The sequence below is a fragment of the Rhinatrema bivittatum genome, chromosome 2 (genome assembly GCF_901001135.1).
Source record: "Rhinatrema bivittatum chromosome 2, aRhiBiv1.1, whole genome shotgun sequence".
NCBI classification, from domain to species: domain Eukaryota; kingdom Metazoa; phylum Chordata; class Amphibia; order Gymnophiona; family Rhinatrematidae; genus Rhinatrema; species Rhinatrema bivittatum.
In genome coordinates, this window is record NC_042616.1 from 61252680 (window position 1) to 61274535 (window position 21856).

General features: G+C 43.8%; 1 protein-coding gene across 1 annotated transcript in view; it reads left to right on the forward strand.

Moving 5' to 3' along the window:
* LIPT1 (lipoyltransferase 1) overlaps nt 1–4929 on the forward strand; it is a 43829-nt gene extending 38900 nt beyond the window's left edge. The window contains exon 2 of the mRNA XM_029588259.1: nt 1395–4929. Coding sequence (XP_029444119.1) covers nt 1396–2502 — 1107 coding nt within the window. The 5' untranslated portion in view covers nt 1395 and the 3' untranslated portion in view covers nt 2503–4929. The remainder of the gene's footprint in view (nt 1–1394) is intronic.
* The last annotated feature ends 16927 nt before the right edge of the window (nt 4930–21856 follow it).

A 21856-nucleotide genomic window follows, 5' to 3' on the forward strand; every position in this document is an offset into this window, starting at 1 on the left:
ACACAGTACTCCAGGTGAGGCCTCACCAAGGACCTGTACAAGGGAATAATCACTTCCCTTTCTTACTCGATATTCCTCTCTCTATGCAGCCCAGCATTCTTCTGGCTTTAGCTATTGCCTTGTCGCATTGTTTCGCCGACTTCAGATCATTAGACACCATCACCCCAAGGTCCCTCTCCTGCTCCGTGCACATCAGCCTTTCCCCCCCCCCATCGAATACAGTTCATTCGGATTTCCACTCCCCATATGCATGACTTTGCACTTCTTGGCATTGAATCTCAGCTGCCATATCTTCGACCACTCTTCCAGTTTCCTTAGATCCCGTCTCATTCTCTCCACTCCTTCCGGCGTGTCCACTCTGTTGCAGATCTTAGTGTCATCCGCAAAAAGACAAACCTTACCTTCTATCCCGTCCGCAATGTCGCTCACAAAGATATTGAACAGGACCGGTCCCAACACCGATCCTTGCGGTACACCACTTAAAACCGCTCTCTCTTCAGAGAAGGTTCCATTTACCATCACACATTGTCTTCTGTCCGTCAACCAATTTGCAATCCAGGTCACCACCTCGGCACTCACTCCCAAGCTTCTCGTTTTATTCACCAGTCTCCTGTGCGGAACCGTATCAAAAGCTTTGCTGAAATCCAAGTATATGATATCGAGTGCTCTTCCTCTATCCAATTCCTTGGTTACCCAGTCAAAAAAGTCAATCAGATTTGTCTGACAGGATCTTCCTCTGGTGAATCCATGCTGCCTCTGGTCCATCAATTCTCCGGACTGTAGATAGTTCACTATTCTCTCTTTCAACAGTGACTCCATTACTTTTCCCCACCACTGAAGTGAGGCTAACTGGTCTGTAGTTACCAGCCTCCTCTCTGTTCCCACTCTTGTGAAGAGGGACCACCACCGCTCTTCTCCAATCACTCGGCACCACTCCTGTTTCTAGGGATCTATTGAACAGGTCGCACAGCGGTCCCGCCAGCACATCTCTGAGCTCCCTCAGTATCCTTGGATGAATCCCATCAGGCCCCATGGCTTTGTCCACTTTCAGATTCTTTAGCTCTTCCCATACATTATCTACTGTAAATGGATTTTCCTCTGTTCCGCTTCCCTCCAGTTTCTTGTTGTGTAGAGATGGTCCTTCTCTTTGGAGGGAGGGAAGACGGCAGCTGTAACCGCAGTGACTCCTGTTAGATGAAGGAACAGCGCTGTGGTTAAGTCTTCCCTCCTGGCCACTGGTATGCTCTCTGGGATGCAGGATGTACAAAGAAAGAAAAGGATGGGGGGATTAGACTTAAGTGTACATTAGTAATAGTGTGACTGTTTCTTTAGGAGGAAAATATCAGTGACTATTTGCTCTCTCTCTCTCTGTGTTTTGTTTTGTTTTTTACAAGGATGTTGACCAGATCCTTTTTGAAAAACTACCTCCCAGTCCTTTGTGTACGTGGAATCTCAAGTACTGTTTTTAGGAGTCCAGTGGAAGGAGGGATCATCCTACAGTCTGTCTCCAGGGATGTTTATGCAAATTTGGCTGTGGAAGACTGGATCCATGACCATATGGACCTGGAGGGCAGGCACGTCCTTTTCCTTTGGAGAAATTCCCCAGCTGTTGTGATTGGTCGGCATCAGAATCCCTGGGTGGAATGTAACCTCAGGCTAATGAGGCAGAAAGGGATAAAACTGGCCAGAAGGAGAAGTGGAGGAGGGACAGTCTATCATGACTTGGGCAACGTCAACTTCACTTTCTTTACATCCAAGAAGAAGTATGACAGAATGGAAAACCTGGAACTTGTCATAAGGGCCCTTAAAACATTGCAGCCCCAGCTGGATGTGTCTGCTACAAAGAGGTGCGACCTACTGTTAGATAGGAATTTTAAAATTTCGGGTACTGCTGCAAAGCTTGGGAGGACTGTTGCTTATCACCACTGTACCTTGTTGTGCAATGCAGATAGGTCTTTCTTACCAGTGATACTGAAAAGTCCTTACCGTGGAATAAAAAGTAATGCCACTGTGAGTGTGCCTGCTTTGGTAAAAAATCTTCTGGATGTGGATCCAACTTTAACTTGTGAGGCAGTCACGGATGCCATGGCAGCAGAATATGCTGCACATCATCAAATTGACAGTCGGGTCAAGTTGGTAAATCCCATGGATGAGATTGTGTTCCCTGGAATTGGTAACAAACGTACCGAACTGCAAACTTGGGAATGGATTTATGGGAAAACACCAAGGTTTAGCGTTAGCTTGTGCTTTCAAATAGTGCATGAGCAATCTAAGCTTGATGTGAAGTTAAATATGAATGTAAAGAATGGTGCAATTGAATCCTGTAGTCTTCAGTTGCCTGATCAATGGCTGCCAGCTGAAATGTGCGAGGAGCTGCAGAATAAACTTATTGGCAGTAAATTTTGTCCAGATGAAATCCCACTAGTAAGGATGTATCCTGATGATTACGAACTGCACAACAAGTGGAATCTCTTGTGTGAAAAGATGAAGACCGTAATCTGAGTTTCATGCTCGTGTCATTCTTCTTGTGTTTCCTGGCGTCATAAATATCTTTTTCATTTGAAAACCCACTGGAAGTATAAAATGCAGAGGAAAGTAAGGAATTATTAACCACAAAAACCTTATCTTTCATAAGATGGTGTTACTCCTTTGAGTAGAGCTCCTAATTTTACAGTCACGTAGCAGATTGTGTAAACCAATACTGTGTGCCAAAAGCCGTGCGATTAAATCAGGCAGCCTGCTGCGTCTGCTTATTGATTCTCAGCATTTCTCTGAAAGTGAAGTATTGTGGTTGCTGTGTTAATCCACTTGCATATGTAGAAATAAGGTTCAAACAAACAAGTTGTAGGTGGTATCCGTTTTAGTGGACTAGCTCATGACACATGTCTAGTTTTCAAGAGCTATCATCCTTTCATCAGGTCAGTGAGGAAACAGTACAGTTTACACTAGGTTTAAATATGATAGGTCTAGATTGCCCGTCTTTGCAATTACACCTCAGTAAAGGGATTGGGGGGAGGGGTTTAATAGAAGTAACCCTGAGAGTAAGACTTTACTGTACCCCTTGGAACTCTAAAGTAATACTTTCACCTGCCCCTGCATGCAGACAACCTAAAATCTAGCTGCCAGTCTACTGTTTAAACCCAGTGTAATCGCTCTGCCTCTACACTGACCTGATGAAGGAAACCTAGCTCTCAAAACCTAGTCACAAATAAAGTGAGCGAGCCCAATAAGCAAGTATATCCTTCCTACAACTTATTTTTTGACTATTATGTCAGCTGATGCACCTGTTAAATCCATCACTAAACTGCCTACCTAGTATTTTCCCTAAAACAGAAGCTACATCCATTTGACCTTAAGGAGTTACCTAATAATCCCAAATTAATAATTATGTAATATCATCTTCCTCCTAAGCCTCCAGTCTGGGTTAGCAAACTGCAAACACAGTAGTGAAAATCTCCCTGTATTGCTCTTCTCAAGAAGTAGTCCTAGGGTGGGTAATTTTCAAATATACTGTGTAACATATGCTGCAAATTTGCATGCAGTTTGCACCAATTTTCAAAGTAGATTTACATGTGCAAATCTGTTTTGAAGATTATCCCGCCAAATTTACCCTGCAAAAGTTACGCCTACTGTTTGATGCGCACCAAAATTTCCTGAAAACTTAGGCATGTACAATCAAAATTTGTAATCCATGCACGTAAGTTCAAGCCCGGCCCCAATTTCATCCTGGAATGCCTCCATTCAGTCCAGGTAAACTGAGGTACAGACATGACATACATGCATGTCAGGCAGGCAGCGTAAAAGGGCACTTCTGTGTGTACAGAAAACTGTTTTTCGCAAAGTCCCTTTGAAAATTACACCTCCCACCCCCACCTTCCATAGTAAGTAAAAAAGACCCTGGACCTATTTGAAACAGATTACTAAGTGCTAACAATTGATGGACCTTATCCATGTACAAGAACGTACATATTGGGATAGTGAAAAGGATGTTAAAGGATTATTCCTGATTTAAAGCAACAGTGCCTCCCACTTTTGGTAAACTTTTGATTTTTGTAATGCCTCATGAATAAGAGCCTGGGTAGCACTGGAAAACAAATATAGTTCTCCTAGACCTTGTTATATTTATAAAATGTGATTATTTTCGAGTAAAAATGAATGGGTCTCTGGATGGCTCAGTAACAAACCTAAAATGCAATGTTAAGGGATATAACTAGTATAATATCAACACAACAAAATCAACTAGTTAATAGTGAATGTGGGCACCCGTAAGGTCACCGATTCTAAATGTTGCTATTTCGAAAAAAGTTTTTTGATTTGATATAATTAAATATTAATAAATTTTTTAAATTTTTTAATTTTTATATGGGGAGGAATAGACCTCAGCACCGGCCCAATAATTCTGTTAATTAACAGAAAATTGTAATTTGATAGCCGTGTTGGTACAATCACTGGTCTACTACCTAGCCTATGTATGTTTTAAACTTTTCAAAGAATTAAAATATTACTTTAATAATGTTACTTAAAACTAGGCTGGTAATGCAACTATTCTAATTGACAGTCAGAATTCTTGGAGATTTCCAAGATATGGTGCCAATTAGCTATATTCTATTTTTATATTTCAAATTGTGATATTTTAGCACCAATAGATTAAATTTGCTCTCAATTCATGCAAGAAACTCCATTCAGACTCTTAAGTGATACGTGCATCACCAAACTACAAATAGTCCAAATAAGCAACTTCTCAATTCTGATGACTCAAACTCAGAGCCTGACAGGCTTCCGATAATGTGACTTGAAGCAACTGCAGTGGTCATAAACTTGTGTTAACTTGACCTTAGAGCCCGGACGGCTTCCAATGATGATCTCAAAACGACTGCAGTGATGTTTAAATGGTGCCACCATTTAAACATCACTGCAGTCGTTTTGAGATCATCAAATTACAATTTTCTGTTAATTAACAGAATTATTGGGCCGGTGCTGAGGTCTACTCCTCCCCATATAAAAATTAAAAAAATGTATTAATATTTAATTATATCAAATCAAAAAATTGTTTTTCGAAATAGCAACATTTAGAATCGGTGACCTTATGGGTGCCCACATTCACTATTAACTAGTTGATTTTGTTGTGTCAGTAACAAACCTAGCCACGCAGAGTACCAGGGTTCGAATTCCAGGCCAGGCTTCTGCTCCCTAGGCCAACCGGGTTTAGGGATGCTGCAGGGGCAGTGTTGACAGTCCTGGGAGGAGGGAGCCTCAGCCATCATGCAATGGTGGGACCTAATGCCTGGACTTAGACCCCGTGGTCACACAGTTCTGGAGCTGGTGTGTAGCCCCAGGCTGAAAATTGTCACTGTAATGACTTGGCTAAGTGAATTGATGGGATAAAAATAGGGGAACAACCTTTAGGTAGTTGAAAACAAAGGCCCTTTGCCATAACCCAATGGAGGTCAGTTCCCATTTAGCTGGAAGCCAAAGGAGCGGGAGAAAAAAAGGAGCTCCAGCTAATGAAGTAAATGGGCTGTGACAGAATGTAATTATTTAGCATTTTTAATGACATGGATTAAGATAAATACCATGAAGAAAGGAGGGAGGGAACTAATTAGTGCTAATTAAGATGAGCACTTTTTAGACCATCCCTCTCATTTCCCATAGGCAGTTGACAGTAATCAGGGTACAGCATATCTGGATCCCAGCTCAGAAATAAATGTTAAGTGGGAATTCATGGCTGGTGACAGTGCTTGAAGTGGAATTGTTAGGTGTGGACTAGCACTTTCCTTGTCCCACTTCAATCCTGGAGCAATGAGGCCTAGTGGCTGGGCGTGGCGGAGCCCCACCCTAGTGGCTGCCAGCGTGAGCTCACTTATTCTACTGCCATCCTCTCCTGCAGCAATGAAAGGGGAAGCCAGCAGGCTGGCAGCTTGGGGATGCAGTAGATGCACTTGGTTATCATGGAGGCATCACCTGCTACCCTGCACACATCCCCCTTTAGAAAAGATGCACCGAGGGGAGTGGGGGAGAGGCAAGGGGTGGAGGAGGAGGAGGAGAAGGAACAGTTGCCAAGGAAAAATATTTTTTTCTTTATTTTTTTTTTTTTGACTAGTGCAGTTGGATTTGAAATTTCATGCCTTAGGTGATTACCTATATCTGTGGATTGTATCGCATCATATATGGTAGACTTTAAGGGAAAGCTGATTCAGGGAAATTATGTTATACAGGGGTTTTCTCTCGTTTTCCTTTATTTTTTCTGTACCGGTGTTGTGACTTGTTTAAAATATTGTACAAGATAATAAAAAGTAAAAGAAATGTTATGCCTTGGTATTGACATTCACTACTATCACCTTGAGATACATTTAAACCAGTGAACTAGAGGTAAGAAACTTTATTTATTTATTTAACGAGTTTTATATACCGTCATTCAGAAATGTCAAAATAACGCCATCATAACGGTTTACAAAATATAAGGTTATAGGGATAAGGGGGGGGGGTTTAAACAAGGGTTTCAAGGTACAAACTGTTATTAAGCAAAGGGAATAACATGTGTAACATTATAGTTCAGTTTTATGTTTCACTTCTTATTTATAAAACATAGATGTGATGAATTTCATTTATTCTTGAGGGTGGATTGGAGAGCGATGTAGTTGGGTGAGTTGGTATGCTTTGTTGAACAACCACGTATTTAGATCCTTTTTGAAGGTTTTGAGTTCTGAGCTCATTCGGTAGGGAGTTCCATAGTTTTGGGCTACCAAGGGAGATTGCTCTTTTTTGGGTTGAGTTGAGTTGATTTGAGTGCGTTGGAGGTGTTTTTAGGAGTCCCTTATTTGTTGATCTAAGGTTTCTGCTTGGGGTATGTAGTTGTATGTAGGGGCTTAGCCAATTTTCTTGTTGTTCATATATAATTTTATGTAAGATGGATAGGACTTTGTATTCAATTCTGTATCTTATTGGTAGCCAGTGAAGTGAAATAAGTGTTGGAGTGATGTGGTAATGCTTTTTTGTTCCGGTGAGGATTCTTGCAGCTGCGTTCTGCAGGATCTGGCGTGGGCGAATGGTGTTTAGAGGTAAGTTGAGAAGAAGAGAGTTGCAGTAGTCTATGTTGGAGAAAATTAGTAATTGCAGGACTGATCTGAAGTCATTGTTGGAAAGAAAAGGTTTTAGATGACGGAGTGTAAGTAGTTTATGATAACCGTCTTTGATTTTTGTTGATATATGGTTTTTGAAAGAAAGTTCTCTGTCAATAATTACTCCGAGGTTGCGGGCATGGTTGATTGGAGATATGATCGTATTTTGGTTCATGAGGTTGAGCGGAGGTATTTGAGGAGAGTTATTCTTTCTATCTAATAATATTAATTCAGTCTTGTCGAAGTTGAGGATGAGTTTTAGGTAATTGGCTGTTAATTTGCTTGTTTCTTTTAGTGATTTTTTTATTGGGATTAATATTGACAGAAAGTTTTCCACAATAGGGCTCCGTCAATGACGTCACCCTTATGTGAGGACTAGCATCCTGCTTGTCCTGGGATAATGCAGTATTATATTTTTCTCTTCTACTAGGGTACAGAGTACACACAGCACAGATGACTGATACTATTCTGCTGTGCTTTTTGTGCACTAGTACTGACAGCCATAGGATCCACAAACTGTCTGGGATGTCCTCCGGTCCTGTAGGTGGCAGAGCTCTCAAAGTAAAGATCTGAGTCTTGCTGTAGTATGTGCCTGCTTGGCACCTCCCCCGCTTCCCTCAGTCTCCTCAGTCCTTGATTAAGCAGATGAAATGGTAGCAAGAACTGTCCGGGGAGGCAGGAGGGTCAGCATGGCTAATTCAACTGCTATCTACGGAAAACACCATTTACAGTAAGCAAACGTGCTCTTTTCCCATAGATAAGCAGCATGAATTAGCCATGCTGTCTGTCCCCAGCTGGTGGCTTGAGCGACACGTTTTTTATCATGTCTGTGATGTGTTTTGTTATGCGCTTAAGACAGTGGAGAAAGCATGTGGACAATTCCTTGTTTGGTTCTTGCGTTAGGAAGTGCCCACTTCGAGAATCTTTGTGCCCATGTTAGCATCGGCCGCTGTGAGCTTGTCCAAGCAGTAGTGGGAGGTGAATGTATGTAGCGAGGACCAGGTTGCAGCGTTGCAAATGTCCAGAATGGGCACGTCACGCAGGTAGGCTATGGAAGCCGCTATAGCACGGACCTGGTGTGCTTTAGGTGATGTAGCTAAGGATTCTGAGCATTTCTGGTAGCAGAATCGTATACAGTTTGAGATCCAAGTTGACAGTGTTCTCTTGGAAACAGGTAGGCCTGGAGCATTAGGGTTAAAAAAAGACGAATAGCTGCGATACATTTTTATCAGAGTCTGTCCTTTGTTTATAGAAAGTGAGTGCCCGCTTACAATCCAGTGTGTGTAATCTATGTTCTGCAGCATTGCTATGAGGCTTAGGGCAGAAGGTTGGAAGAGTGCTAGACTGGCTGAGGTGGAAAGATGAAACCACCTTAGGGAGGAAGGTGGGATGCATATGTAAATGTGACTTTGTCTTGATAGGATTCCAGATATGGAGATTAGTGTACCAGGGCTTGTAGCTCACTGACACGTCTCGCAGAGGTAAATGCTACTAGAAAGAGTACTTTCCAGGAAAAAGGCTCGAAAGGTGGAAACATGAATTATTCTAGTACAATATTTAAGTCCCAAGGTACAGGGCGCTTCTGGATCGGTGAGCGTAGACGTAGCACACCCTTCATAAATCTCGAAATGAGGGGGTGAGAGGATATCAGTGTGTCATTGTGCAGAGAGTGATAGGCTGCTATGGCACTTAGGTAGACTCTGACGGAGGCTGTGGCTAGCCTTTTTGGTAGAGTAAATGAAGGTATGCTAATAGTCGTTCTGGAGGACAGGTGAGTGGATCCAGTCCGCTGTTCGAGCACCAAGAGGCATACCGTGTCCATTTCCGTCTGTAATTTATTCTCGTGGAGGGCTTTCTAGAAGAGATCAGAATATCTTGGAGCTGAGGTGACAGGTCTAGGCTTTGGAATACCAGTCTTTCAATCTCCACGCTGTGAGATTCAGAGAGGAATGGAGTGGATGCAGGAGGGAGCTTCCTTTTTGGGTGAGGAGGCGAGGGTTGCTTCCCAGGGGGATCGGTTGGTCTACAATAGTCAAATCAGGTATGCGTACCATGGCTGTCTGGGCCACGCTGGAGCGATTAGAATGAGATCCGCGGTGTCTGTGATACACTTCTGGACCGTGTGAGAAATCAGCAGTATTGGGGGAAGGCATACAGCAGACCGTCCATCCAGTCTATGAGAAATGCATCCTGCGCTAATCTCAGGGAGCTTGGATATCGTTATGGTTTTGAGGTGTTGGAGTGGATTCTTGAATACTGCGGTGATGGTTATACCCACGGGGAGGAGCCCTGTGAGGAGCCGCAGTGTTAGGCTAGACTCGAGACACGCAAACACTGAGATTTGTCTTTTATTATACAGCTGGGTGATACCACTAGAGGTGGCAGTAGTGAGGTGATCCAGTGGAAGCAGTCCAGGGACCCTCGGCAGAGGGGACCCATCTCAATACACAGTAGTATAGGGAGTTCCGATGCAGGTTCCCGGTGCAGAGCTGTAGATGAGACAGACTGACAAAGGTTAGATTACTCACTAAGTTGGTAGCTGTATAGATGTTGATTCCAGCAGGCAGAAGTAGTGGGATACAGGCACCGACACAGGGAGAGAAGGTCCTCGAGGAGCGAGTGAAATAAGAAGCAATTCTGTGCTCATAGATCAGCGAAAACTGAATTGATGAAGGTTAAGAATTTCATTTTTTTCTAGGAAATCTGTAAGTTGTTGCAAAACAGCACCTTCGATGACTTTTGTGACAAAAGGAAGGGAAGAGACAGGCCTATAGTTTCCAGCATCAATAACGTCTAAATGGGGCTTTTTCAGTAGAGGTTTGACTACCGCTTTTCTAAGGCAGTCAGGCAGAAAACTCGTACTAAGTGAAGTTAACAATACATGACAGAGAAACACTCACGATGTCAATGATAGCTTTGAAAACTAACACAAGGACTTTAGTTAAAGGACAGAACACATCTTTGAAACCAGATTGGAAATTTCCAACGAGGAAACCACTTCAAAAGTTGACCAAATTGATGGATTATGTAAGGTAGAATTAAGGAACCAAGGATTCTTGGATATCTTGGGCTTCCCAACTCCCACTCTTCCTCTTCTTCCTCCCTTTGTAATCCATGAAAAGCGATGTCCTTTCGTGGATTACAAACTGGTTAAAAGACAGGAAACAGAGAGTAGGATTAAATGGTCAATTTTCTCAGTGCAAAAGGGTAAACAGTGGAGTGCCTCAGGGATCTGTACTTGGACCGGTGCTTTTCAATATATATATATATATATATATATAAATGATCTGGAAAGGAATACGACAAGTGAGGTTATCAAATTTGCGGATGATACAAAATTATTCAGAGTAGTTAAATCACAAATAGACTGTGATAATTTACAGGAGGACCTTTCAAGACTGGAAGATTGGGCATCCAAATGGCAGATGAAATTTAATGTGGACAAGTGCAAGGTGTTGCATATAGGGAAAAATAACCCTTGCTGTAGTTACACGATGTTAGGTTCCATATTAGGAGCTACCACTCAGGAAAAAGATCTAGGCATCATAGTGGATAATACTTTAAAATAGTCAGCTCAGTGTGCTGCAGCAATCAAAAAAGCAAACAGAATGTTAAGAATTATTAGGAAGGGAATGGTTAATAAAACGGAAAATGTCGTAATGCCTCTATATCGCTCCATGGTGAGACCACACCTTGAATACTGTGTAGAATTCTGGTCGCCGCATCTCAAAAACGATATAGTTGCGATGGAGAAGGTACAGAGAAGGGCAACCAAAATGATAAAGGGGATGGAACAGCTCCCCTATGAGGAAAGGCTGAAGAGGTTAGGGCTGTTCAGCTTGGAGAAGAGACGGCTGAGGGGGGATATGATAGAGGTCTTTAAGGTCATGAGAGGTCTTGAACGAGTAGATGTGACTCGGTTATTTACACTTTCGAATAATAGAAGGACTAGGGGGCATTCCATGAAGTTAGCAAGTAGCACATTTAAGACTAATCGGAGAAAATTCTTTTTCACTCAATGCACAATAAAGCTGTGGAATTTGTTGCCAGAGGATGTGGTTAGTGCAGTTAGTGTAGCTGGGTTCAAAAAAGGTTTGGATAAGTTCTTGGAGAAGTCCATTAACGGCTATTAATTAAGTTTACTTAGGGAATAGCCACTGCTATTAATTGCATCAGTAGCATGGGATCTTCTTAGTGTTTTGGTAATTGCCAGGTTCTTGTGGCATGGTTTGACCTCTTTTGGAAACAGGATGCTGGGCTTGATGGACCTTTGGTCTGACCCAGCATGGCAATTTCTTATGCTCCCCACTTTCTTGGCACCTGTTTTGTGCACGCCTCTGCTGTGACCTCTGATTGCCCGAGCTCCACCCCGGTCCACAGGATCTTCCATCGTACCCGCTTGCTTCCGGCCACTGCTGACACCGGCTCCACAACAAACTGGACATCCTCTATCCTTTCTCACTGTAGAAGCCTTGACCCCACCACCGCGGGTAATCGCTTCGGCCCTGCTGGCATTCTTGCCCCATTGGCTGCTGTCACTTCTGACCACGTCAACCTCTCCTTCCTGCCTACTGCCACCGGGGGTGGAGGGCAAACATGGAAGCACTGGGGGGGGGGGCGCCTGGAAGAAGGGAGGAATTCCTGCCCAGAAGCATTCAAAGATAAATCTAGCGGGAGCCAGGCCACCTCCTGCTCCTCGCTAATGGATGGCTCCCCCCGGAGTCAGGCCCTACCTCGGGGTCACTTTTGCCTGAACTGGAAGCCTGGGGTGGAACGCCTTGGGAGCTGGAGGGGCCCTGCACCGTCGCCCTGGACACTGGCATGGCGAATCGCACCGCAACCGACATGCGACGCCCTCCCTTTGCATGCGGTGCCTTGCTCGAGTCAGGCCTACCACCTCGCTCACGACCCCTCTTCATATCCATTTTTTTTTTGACTAACTGAACCCGAATATTTACCAGATCCTCACTAAAACTAATATTGAGGGACAACTGGCCAAGCGCACCTCTTTCTGGCTGAGCCTGGAAATTGTGGCGGAAGGTACAGCCATGTCATCAGCCCACACTTACCAATGCAGATCCTAGGTTTGAATCCCCGCACCCCTGCTGTCATTAATCCTCCCCCTCCTTTCCCTTCCTTTTCCTTTTTTTTGCAAAATCATTTTTATTGTGAAGACTTGCAATTCACATGCATAGAAAAGGTACAGAAATGGGACCAACAGTTAAACAATCCAGACAGTGGTTATGCAAATCCTCCTTTTTTTTTATAATGTATTTATTGATTTTTTTTGTTAAAATACAAACATATGTGTCCAAACAATAAAACAAAGCAGATGCCTGTATAATGCCCTCATCGGAGGCCCTTGCTGGCTACCTTTGCTAGCCTGTGATGTGGAACTATTGAACAATATGAAATCAAGATGAAATCAAGACTTATGAAATAACAAACTGGGATTTGTTATTTCATACTGAGTAGCAAATCACCTGGACCGGATCGTATGCATTCTAGGGTTCTGAAGGAACTCAAAAATGAAATTTCTGATCTGTTAGTTAAAATTTGTAACCTATCATTAAAATCATCCATTGTACCTGAAGACTGGAGGGTGGCCAATGTAACCCCAATATTTAAAAAAGGCTCCAGGGGCGATCCGGGTAACTATAGACCAGTGAGCCTGACTTCAGTGCTGGGTAAAATAGTGGAAACTATTCTCAAGATCAAAATCGTAGAGAATATAGAAAGACATGATTTAATGGGACACAGTCAACATGGATTTACCCAAGGGAAGTCTTGCCTAACAAATCTGCTTCATTTTTTTGAAGGGGTTAATAAACATGTGGATAAAGGTGAACCGGTAGATGTAGTGTATTTGGATTTTCAGAAGGCGTTTGACAAAGTCCCTCATGAGAGGCTTCTACGAAAACTAAAAAGTAATGGGATAGCAGGCGATGTCCTTTCGTGGATTACAAACTGGTTAAAAGACAGGAAACAGAGTAGGATTAAATGGTCAATTTTCTCAGAGGAAAAGGGTAAACAGTGGAGTGCCTCAGGGATCTGTACTTGGACCGGTGCTTTTCAATATATATATAAATGATCTGGAAAGGAATACGACGAGTGAGGTTATCAAATTTGCAGATGATACAAAATTATTCAGAGTAGTTAAATCACAAATAGACTGTGATAATTTACAGGAGGACCTTGCAAGACTGGAAGATTGGGCATCCAAATGGCAGATGAAATTTAATGTGGACAAGTGCAAGGTGTTGCATATAGGGAAAAATAACCCTTGCTGTAGTTACACGATGTTAGGTTCCATATTAGGAGCTACCATCCAGGAAAAAGATCTAGGCATCATAGTGGATAATACTTTAAAATCGTCAGCTCAGTGTGCTGCAGCAGTCAAAAAAGCAAATAGAATGTTAGGAATTATTAGGAAGGGAATGGTTAATAGAACGGAAAATGTCATAATGCCTCTGTATCGCTCCATGGTGAGACCGCACCTTGAATACTGTGTACAATTCTGGTCGCCGCATCTCAAAAAAGATATAGTTGCGATGGAGAAGGTACAGAGAAGGGCAACCAAAATGATAAAGGGGATGGAACAGCTCCCCTATGAGGAAAGGCTGAAGAGGTTAGGGCTGTTCAGCTTGGAGAAGAGACGGCTGAGGGGGGATATGATAGAGGTCTTTAAGATCATGAGAGGTCTTGAACGAGTAGATGTGACTCGGTTATTTACACTTTCGAATAATAGAAGGACTGGGGGCATTCCATGAAGTTAGCAAATAACACATTTAAGACTAATCGGAGAAAATTCTTTTTCACTCAACGCACAATAAAGCTCTGGAATTTGTTGCCAGAGGAGGTGGTTAGTGCAGTTAGTGTAGCTGGGTTCAAAAAAGGTTTGGATAAGTTCTTGGAGGAGAAGTCCATTAATGGCTATTAATCAATTATTCTTAGGGAATAGCCACTGCTATTAATTGCCTCAGTAGCATGGGTTCTTCTTAGTGTTTGGGTAATTGCCAGGTTCTTGTGGCCTGGTTTTGGCCTCTGTTGGAAACAGGATGCTGGGCTTGATGGACCCTTGGTCTGACCCAGCATGGCAATTTCTTATGTTCTTATTTCTATTGATGATTGCCGGGTCTGGCAACTATACACATCTGAATCATATGTCAGTACTTGTACCGTCCCCCCTCCCTCCCTGAATCAAGACCATACAAATTTCTGTGGGTGATATGATGCCCGAAACCATGAACAGTATAAATATAGATATAGAAATATATAAAGACATAGATAGAGATATAGATATAGCTAGTTAGGGATGGTGTGGGCCATTTGGGATAAAATAACTAGGGTTCTCTCCAAAACATATTCCGGCAATTTCTATTACTACCTATCCCTAGTCTATGTAATGAAGGGTGGGGCTTGTCATTCTCACTCCCACTAGCACTATAGGATCGAGCTAATCCTATAAGAGGAGAGAGAAAGTCTCCCCCACCATTCAAAGACTAGTTATTCATTCGGGATAGCCCTGTTTGTCTACATGTGCCCTCATAGCTATTGAACATCCTGCTACTGGTACTCATGGGATATGTCTCTGTTCATCCATAGGAGAAATCGTAGTTGGGGAAATGAATTGTGAAAAGGCTTCCCATATCTGTTAGTGTAAAGTAAGCTTCTTAAGAGATGACATTTGGGCTACTACATATTCAAAGGAAAATAGACGAAGCATACCATAAAACCACTGTTCCCTATCTGGTCTATGAGCGAGAGAATGACTTTATGTCCAATCAGACCCGCTTTACATAAGAATAAGAGATTGGGTAGGGTTAATGGCTTTCTTGGTCAGTTAGTGTCCCAAAGAGCCATAAACTTTGGTTTAAAGGTAAAGTCACATGAAGGAGTTGTTCGCATTGCCGCTGAATCAATTCCCAAAAAATTGTGTTTAACTGGACAGTCCCAAAAGGAATGTGTGAATGTTCCTTCCTGCATTTTACATTTCATGCACTTGAGGGAGTCCGTTACTTTCATGATAAAGGCCTTAGATTGCATAATGTAGATCTGCCATAAAAATTTATAGTAAGATTCTTTTTTGAAGGACTTTCTCTGAGATAGTGGGTAAATGCGCGAAAATTAGTTTTAAATCATGGAGTGATAGTGTAAATAAGGACCACTCGGACCATTTAGCATGTAAGTGGTGAAGAGATTGTGTTGCAGTGTGCTTAGTGAGTTCTCTTTGAAGGGCCAATATAGGTGGGCATGTAGTTCCCCCGACCTTCAAGATCTCACGAATCCTTCCAGCCACCTGTAGATTCGTTAAACCAGGTGAATCGCTACGGAGGAAGTGTCTGATCTGAAATAGAGCAAAGTAGTCAAGCGTGGGCATCTTAAAACAAGTCTGCAGTTCTGCTGGCATTAGCAATTTCTCTGTTTTGGGATCAAACATTTGATATATAAATGTGAAACCATGTTTCTGCCAGATCGTAAAAACGCTGTTATCAGATCCGGGAGTAAAGAGGGTATTGTGTGCTATAGAAAGTAATGGTGTTAGCTGTAGCCGGTGCTGCCCGTAAATACACAGCTTCAGCCAGGCATTTCGACAGGTATGTAGTAGGAGGTGATTTCTTAGGTGCCCCGGTATGAACCTAGTGTGAATTTTAAGCAGTGGATTTAGTGGTGCTACTCCGTACCATTCTAACAACGGGCTCCTCCCGGGTCCCTACGGGCTCCGGGAGGAGCCCGTAGGGACCCAGGCCGCTAGGACTTAGGTGGGCCCTTGGAGACGGTGGTCCAGAAGAAGTCCAAGGTCAAGTGCCAGAGGGTCGTCGCTTACCAGTCCGAGGTCACACGCCAAGGGATCGCCACTTGCCAGTCCGAAGTCACACACCAGGAATCACCGCTAGCCAATCCGAAGTCAGGAACCAGGAACAACAAGACGAGACAGGAACCAGGAACAAGGATCCAAAGCGCAAGAAGACTCACCGAAGCAAGCAGACTTAAAAAGCGCTACAAGTGACGTTGCCAAGTCAAGGAATGAGCAGAGGAAGCCTCCCTTTATACTTCCTCTACTCTGGCTCATTGAAAACAGCTGTAAGTAGTTAAAGGAACCTGGCCCCTTTAAATCTAGAGAGGAGGTGCAGCCTCACGCCTAAAGATGGCAGCGGTCATCTTGGATTTCCTCCGCGGAGGAAAGACTGCCGGACACTGCGAGGGAGGAGCAGGGATGGCTCCCCACCCGGCGGCCATCCCGGAGACCCACGTCAGAGCAGCGGGCACAGGCTCAGGGGTTTCTTCAGCAGCTGCCACAGCGGGTCGCCGCCGTGGGCAAGGTAGGGAGCCACAGTCGTGGCCGTCCACGGCCGCGGAACACAACACCTCGTCTGGTGGTCTCATCAACACTGAGAGAGGAATCCGTGCATACTTACCTCGCCACAAATACATCCTCAGAGCTTTATTGAGAGCTTTAAGATCTTGCTGGTGGAACCGCAGAGGCACCATCTGCATAAGATATAACCACTTGGGAAGTATTATCATTTTGAATAATTGCACTCGACCCATATGCGATAGTGGCAGCGACTGCCCACGGTTTAAAGCGATAGTAGAGTGTTGCATTAGGGGTTTTATGTTAACCTAGTATATTTTGTGTATATTTAGGGGGATTCTAATTCCCAAATATTTAAGATCTTTGGTTATCCATTTAAGAGGGAACGTTCCTTTCCAGGTAGTCTGTATGGTGCCTGTCACATCCATGGGCTCCGATTTGTCTTTGTTAATTTTCAACCCTGCAAACCATACAAAATGATGCTGTATGGAAAGGACTGCATGAATGGAAACAAGTGGGTCCATTAAGAAGACCAACACATCGTCCGCAAATGCTGCCACTTTGAAAATATAATTCGGGCCCCCAAACCCTTTTACTACCGGAGATGTTTCCAAACTACGAAGCAAGGGGTCAATGGAGATATATAAAGGAGTGGCGAGAGGTGGCATCCTTGGCGAACTCCCCTCTGGAGATGGACAGCTCCTGAGAGAAAGCCATTGGAGACTATTTGAGAAATGGGACAATGGTACAGAAGGAGGATGTACTGCAGAAAAGCATCCTTAAATCTGAATCTACTCAGTACCTTGAACAGGTATGCCCATGACACCCTGTCAAATGCTTTCTCCAAGTCAAACCCAATAGTCAAAGCTGGGATGTTTTGAGATTGACAAATGGTGTAAACAGAAAGCAGTTTAACAATATTTGCAATTGGTTTCCTCCCTTTAACAAAACCTACTTGGGCCGGCGACATCAAAGAAGGGAGAACTATATTTAGCCGTTCTACTAATACTTTGGCTAGGATTTTTAAGTCGCAGTTCAGGAGCGAAATTGGCCTATATGAGGCCGGTAGGAGAGGATCTTTGCCAGGTTTAGATAAAACGGTAATATACATTAGATTAAAAGATTCTGGGAAGTGTTGCTGCTCCAAACCTGCAATGTAATCCCGTCGGGTCCTGGGGATTTACCGGACTGAGTAGAGCTTATTGCCTGCAGTACCTCAGTGGGTTGAATGGGCCTATTTAAGAATGCATTTTGGGCCTCCGAGAGCTTCGGTAATTTAAGGCTTTGGAAGAAAGATTCCTCGTCCTCTTCCGCAGTATCCGGTTCCCTTTTATAAAGCTCTTCATAGAAGCAATGAAAGGCTTCACTGATGTCAGATTGCTTTGTAGTAATCACACCCTGTTTTGTTTTCATCTGTAGGATGTGCAATTTCCGTTGCACCAAGCAAACTAGGTTCGCCATTAATTTTCCTGGCTTGTTCCCATATTTGAATAAAAGTGTTGATAGAGAGCACGTTATGCTCTAATATTTAAAAGTGTGTTTAATCTGTTTAGATATTGGTAAAATGTTTCTTGTTTTCGATGGTGGGCACTTGGTTTAGGTAAAATATCCTTGTTTAATTGCTTAGTGCGGTCATGCACATACGCTATTATATCCCCTCTTATCATTGCCTTTCCAGTTTCCCAAAACAAATGGGGTTCCCCTACATGTTGTTGGTTAGTGGTCGCGAAAGATGTCCATTTATCTTTGAGAAAAGTGTGAAAGGATACATCATCCTCTTTAAGATACGTCGGGAACGTCCACCTTGATGACGGGTTGGGGCCCGATCGAAACTCTAACGATACAGTGACTGGGGCATGATCAGAAATCACTAAAGTTTCTATTTCTGCAGTTTGAATGCATACGAACAGATCTTTTGCAGCTAAAATATAATCAATTCTCGAAAGTGAGAGGTGAGATCTCGATACGTGCGTGTAATCTTTCTCCTCAGGATGTAAGAGTCGCCACACATCTACGAGGTTAAGTTGGGAGCAAAGAAATCCAATACCTTTCTTCTGTAGGCTGTTGAGTGACCCTGGTGTCATGTTAGTGTGCATGCTTCTATCTAGGACTGGGTCGGCAACGCAGGTGAAGTCCCCGGCCAGGATAACAGCACCCTGAGAGTGTGTATGAAGGACATTAGTGAGGTGGACAAAAAAAGAATGTGAGTAAGCATTTGGCGCTTGTATATTACAGATGGTCACCAACATATACCTCCCATGGGGATCTGCTATACTAGATTATAATTGAAAATTTGTGGTTTTATTAATTAATATTGCTACTCCTGCTTTCCTGTTAATGGCTTCAGCATAAACACATGTTCTAACCCATTCTCTTTTAAGTTTCTGGCTTTCTATAGAAGTGAGATGTTTCTTGTATATACGCTATGTCAGCCTTCAGTCTTTTAAGATGGGATAGCACCTTTTTTCTGTTGATCGGGGAGCCCAGACCGTTTATATTCCAAGTGATAATTTTATTCAGTGTGGGTAATGAAAAAGATGTAGCTGTGTGTTGATAACTGGAATTATAAGACTAGAGGACCCCCAGCTTAACCCTCCCATCTCCAAGAGTCCCATTCTGGCATATGGGGTAACTGATAGAATATAGAGATCCAAGTGCCCTATCCACCCTCTCCCAACTTGCCCATATAATATTATCAGAAAAAAAGATATGTACAGAACAATTGTCAGGAAAACAGCATACATCATTGGTCTTGTTCCCCCCCCCCCCCCCCCGCGACTGCTCTCCCTCCCCCATAAACCCCATCCTAATACCTCCACCCTCCTTTGTTCTTCCCCCTCCCTCACCTCCTTCATCTCCCAACTCTCTCCTTTCCCACCCACCCCCCTTCTCTACCTCAAATCTCCTTAATCCCATGTCCTAAAGGACCTCAACAAAAAAGAGGTAAGGAGATCAGACTTGATGTGTCCAGGGTCCCCTGCTCCTCTATGAGCACATAAATGCACTTGTAAGTTAGAGATCCGAGTCCAAAAAGAATCGATGGGAAAATCCAAGACAAAAGCTCTCTGCAGCAGTTTCAACGGGGCTGCTCCCGTGGCAGTGTTGCGCTGTCTCATCCGGGAAGATCGCGATGATGGAGACTTAATCTGCCCCCGGATGTTTAGATCCCAACTCCATCGGGGAAATGGGGACTTAAGGCCATACCCTAAAATAACCGGGTAATTGCAAAAAATACCGGGCAGCTAAGCTACGAACCTGCGATCAATTGTAATTTTAGCCTGCATAAATCAGTTTCTCAAAGCCAGATCGGAGGCATCGGTTTTACCCGTGCAGATCGCCAGGGAGAGGTATCTGTTCCAGACAGCTCAAAGTGCTGGTTCTAAAAAGCTTGGGCTGTGCTGGTTGCCCTTCCGTTCTGACCCAGCGGGCATGGTTGAGTCCGTCAGTTGCAGCCATGAGTTGCACTCCTCCTCCACTTCTGTGAATTCCACCCTGTGCTGAGCCGAGCATCATTTCCCTCTCAAGTGGTGTAACTGCTGCCAGAGAGTTCTCCCTCTCCACGGGTATCCTGTGGAAAATGTGAGTATGCCACTTTAAGATCAAGTGTGGCACAAACCTTACTCATGTCCCGAATGTAACGTGCAATGACATGCTGACAAAAACACATGAACAAGTGTGGCACAAACCTTACTCATGTCCCGAATGTAACGTGCAATGACATGCTGACAAAAACACATGAACAACACAACCCCCATAATGATGGGTATGAGTTCTCTGTCTCAGTTTTCTATTTTGTCCAGGAAAGCCTGTGCTTTAGCTGGCAACTCGAAATAATACTCTCCTCTGCATACCAGATCCGCAGTCGGGCTGGGAAAAGTAACGAGAATTTAACGCCTCTGTTATGCAACGTGGAGCAAATTGATGTAAAGCCCCTGCGAGCCTCCGACACAGTTGCCGAGAAATCTTGGAAAATTCTTATGGAGGTTCCTTGGTATAACAGCTCTGGTGTGGAACGGGAGGCCCGCCATATCTTGGCTTTATGGGCAGAATTCAGGATTTTGGCAATGACAAGTCGTGGTCGGGTGGTGGTATCTTTTTTACTCCAAGCCGGTGGGCTCTTTCTACTACAAGTTTTCCCTGTAAATGTGGGGAGCGCCAGCATTGTGGGGATCCACTCCTCTAATACTGAGCATAAGGATTTTTCCTCTACCCACTCCGGGAAACCCAGAAACCGGAGGTTATCCCTGCATGCTCTATTTTTGAGCTCATCTACTTTAATTTGGAGCTCTTTCAGTTTTTTGTCCCGGTCGGCCATTTTGCTCTCATTAGTTGTCGCCTCGTCCTTGAGCACAGATATACGATTTTCAACGTGCTCCAAACGGGGGTTTATTTCATTTAAAGCTTCTCTTACTTCCCCTATTTGGGTTGTTATTTGCACTAATTTTTGTTCCAGGGCTTTCCGGATTGCTTCCTTGATATCAGCGATTGTGAGTACCGGGGGTGAGGGAAAGACCTCACCGTCAGCCACGACCGCCATTTTGGGGTCAGAAACCCTGGGTTTTTCTTTCTCTCTTTTCCCACCTTTCGTTGTCATTGCTGGTGAAATTCTATTCATGTAATTAACGATGGACAAAAGCTCTGTCCACCGTTATTGCCAATGTGCAGTTTTGGTGCCAAACGCGCTGTGATGGGTCACGATTTGTGGAGCGAGCCCTGGAGCCAGAGAGAGACACGTCCTCCTGGCTCACCACATCACGTGATCTCCGCAAATCCTCCTTTAAACATTAACTCCCTCCATTGTATGCAAACGAAACACCCAAACTTCAGTACGCACGAGCGCTGCATTCACACTAGACACACCCCACACATTCCCAGCATCCAACCATCCACACCAACCACCAGATGCATCCTCTTCCCCCCTCCCCAGTTGACCCAGGAGCCCCAGTACCCACCTACAAAGACGGTATCTATCAAGAAAAAAGAAGAGAAGAGCAGAGTCCCGCTCAGGACTTAGGTGCGTCTAAAGCAGTGGAATACCAATGAACGCGGTAACCCACTGTTATCAAATGACTTTGAAAATCTGAGGAAAGCAGAGAGTAGTATACAGCCCAACAATCAGCATATTTCTTGTCCGTTGTCTTGGCTGTGCGTGGATATCCCAGTTGCTCCAACAGCACCTTGTCCATCATACGATGATGCCAGGCTTCAATTGGCGGCGCTTGTAAGGGATCAGTCCAAACAGTAAGTAGAGTACGGCATGCTAACAAAACCGCAATCCTGCCAAAGCGATCTTGACCCCCTATACACGTGCACGTGTCAGCGAGCGCTTGTGGTCCAGCCAGGAGAAGAGCTGCTGTACCTGGATACATTTAGCAATACAATCCAGTATCTGAGTCCAGAATAAATCCAAGGTTGGGCAAAA